Below are 1832 nucleotides of genomic sequence, written 5' to 3'. Positions count from 1 at the left end.
TAATAATAATAATAATAATAATAATAATAATATTAATATTATTCGTTATCATATATATATATATATATATATATATATATATATATATTCAATATTCTTATTCTCTTCATTAACGGTAGTCTTGATAGTGATCTGGCTTTGGTCTCTTCTTTCCACCCTGCCGTGCGGCTGCGGTGGGGGGATCCACACTAACAACACCCGCCGAACGCCATAATGTAAAGTTCATAGAGGCACTTGATCCACTATTATTATTATTATGATTATTATTATTATTCGCATAGTTATTATGATGATGATGATTATTATTATTGTATCTTCTACCACTAGAGGAATTCCCACGTTGTTGAATATAAACACCAGCATTAGATGATGATGAGGATGATTTCTGTTGTTGTTGGTGTTGTTGAGATGAGGAATTTATACTTTCACTCAGTCTTCCACTCTTATAGTGATAAGGTTTGGCATGAATGCTAATACCCGACTTACTCAAAGAAGTGGATCCAATAGAAGAAGAAGATGATAAAGCACGATGGGAAATACCAAATTCACTATTAATACTACTATTATTATTATTATTATTATTATTATTATTATTATTATTATTATTTAAATGATGTTGGACGTGAGTGCCTACACTATTTATGATTCCACTATGACTTAACGCCGGCACTGCCACTACCGTCACGCTGTGATGATTGACAGTTCCCACGCGACTACCAACACCACCACTCACAGCAGGCGGTAATACCAACACATTATTATTATTATTATTATTATTTGAATAATGATGATGATCCAATGGGTATTGAGTAATATTCATATTATTATTATTATTATTATTATTATTATTCATATTATTAAGATGATGATGATGAGATGAAGAAGATGAGGATAATGAATAACTACGAAGTGTAGACCATTTCATTCGTTCATTATTTTGATCGGCAATGGCGGTTTGTTGGAGACGATCCCGACGACGAGTGGCGGCGATTTCATAATGAGACATCCACGGCCTTAATGTATTTAACCAATACCCACGTTGAATATTTTCTTTTTCCTTCTCTTTATTATTATTATTATTATCATTATTATTATCATTATTCTCATTCTCTTCATTATTATTATTATTATTATTATCTTTATCTGTAGTAGTTTGACTAATAGTATTAGTAGTAGTAGAAGGTGCCACTCGTACAAAGTGTAAAAGTAAAGATTCAAAGGTTTCATATGTAGATTCATCCATCCACATATCCCACGCCAATTGTGTACAGAAACGAATCTCCAATTTATTTATTTCCGCATTACTAATTCCCCCAATACGTGCATAATACTCATTACTATAATAAACATCATCCCGCATCTTTACACCAAGTACCACACTTGTAATTAATAAACGGTGAACATTATAAATACTGACAGGATGACCCACAAAATGGGAATACTTTAATAGTAATAAAAGACTTACAATAAGAGTCTCACCACTAACATTACTATATCGGGTAATACGATCCACATAATTTTTCACAGACATTGGAGGAAGTCGATGGGAATGAAAGTCTGATGTGAGAACCGGTTCGGCTTTATTATCTTCACAGAGATGCTCAAGAAACATCGTAATGGCTAAACTCGCAGTGGCCACATCAATTTCAGAAGTAAGAGCTTTACTACTAAGAATAGGTTCAGTAATATTATTATTAGTATTATTATTATTATTATTTGTAGAGATCTCTGTATTCCCAGCATTATTAACATCATTATTATCCTTCTCGGATGTACTACTTGGTTGATGATTAGATTCATGTTGTTCCTGTTTATTATTATTATTATTATTA

General features: G+C 31.9%; 1 protein-coding gene across 1 annotated transcript; it reads right to left on the bottom strand.

Moving 5' to 3' along the window:
- Positions 1–109: 109 nt before the first annotated feature.
- TM35_000381330 (CYC2-like cyclin) lies at positions 110–1831 on the bottom strand (the record flags this gene model as incomplete). The annotated part of the gene is made up of 1 exon (XM_029029547.1): positions 110–1831. A coding segment is annotated over one exon (1722 nt), but the record flags the coding sequence as incomplete, so codon positions are not given.
- Between the last annotated feature and the right edge of the window lies 1 nt (position 1832).

The sequence above is a fragment of the Trypanosoma theileri genome (genome assembly GCF_002087225.1).
Source record: "Trypanosoma theileri isolate Edinburgh chromosome Unknown TM35_Tth_38_V1, whole genome shotgun sequence".
NCBI lineage: Eukaryota > Euglenozoa > Kinetoplastea > Trypanosomatida > Trypanosomatidae > Trypanosoma > Trypanosoma theileri.
This window is presented reverse-complemented; position numbering and strand designations above follow the sequence as displayed.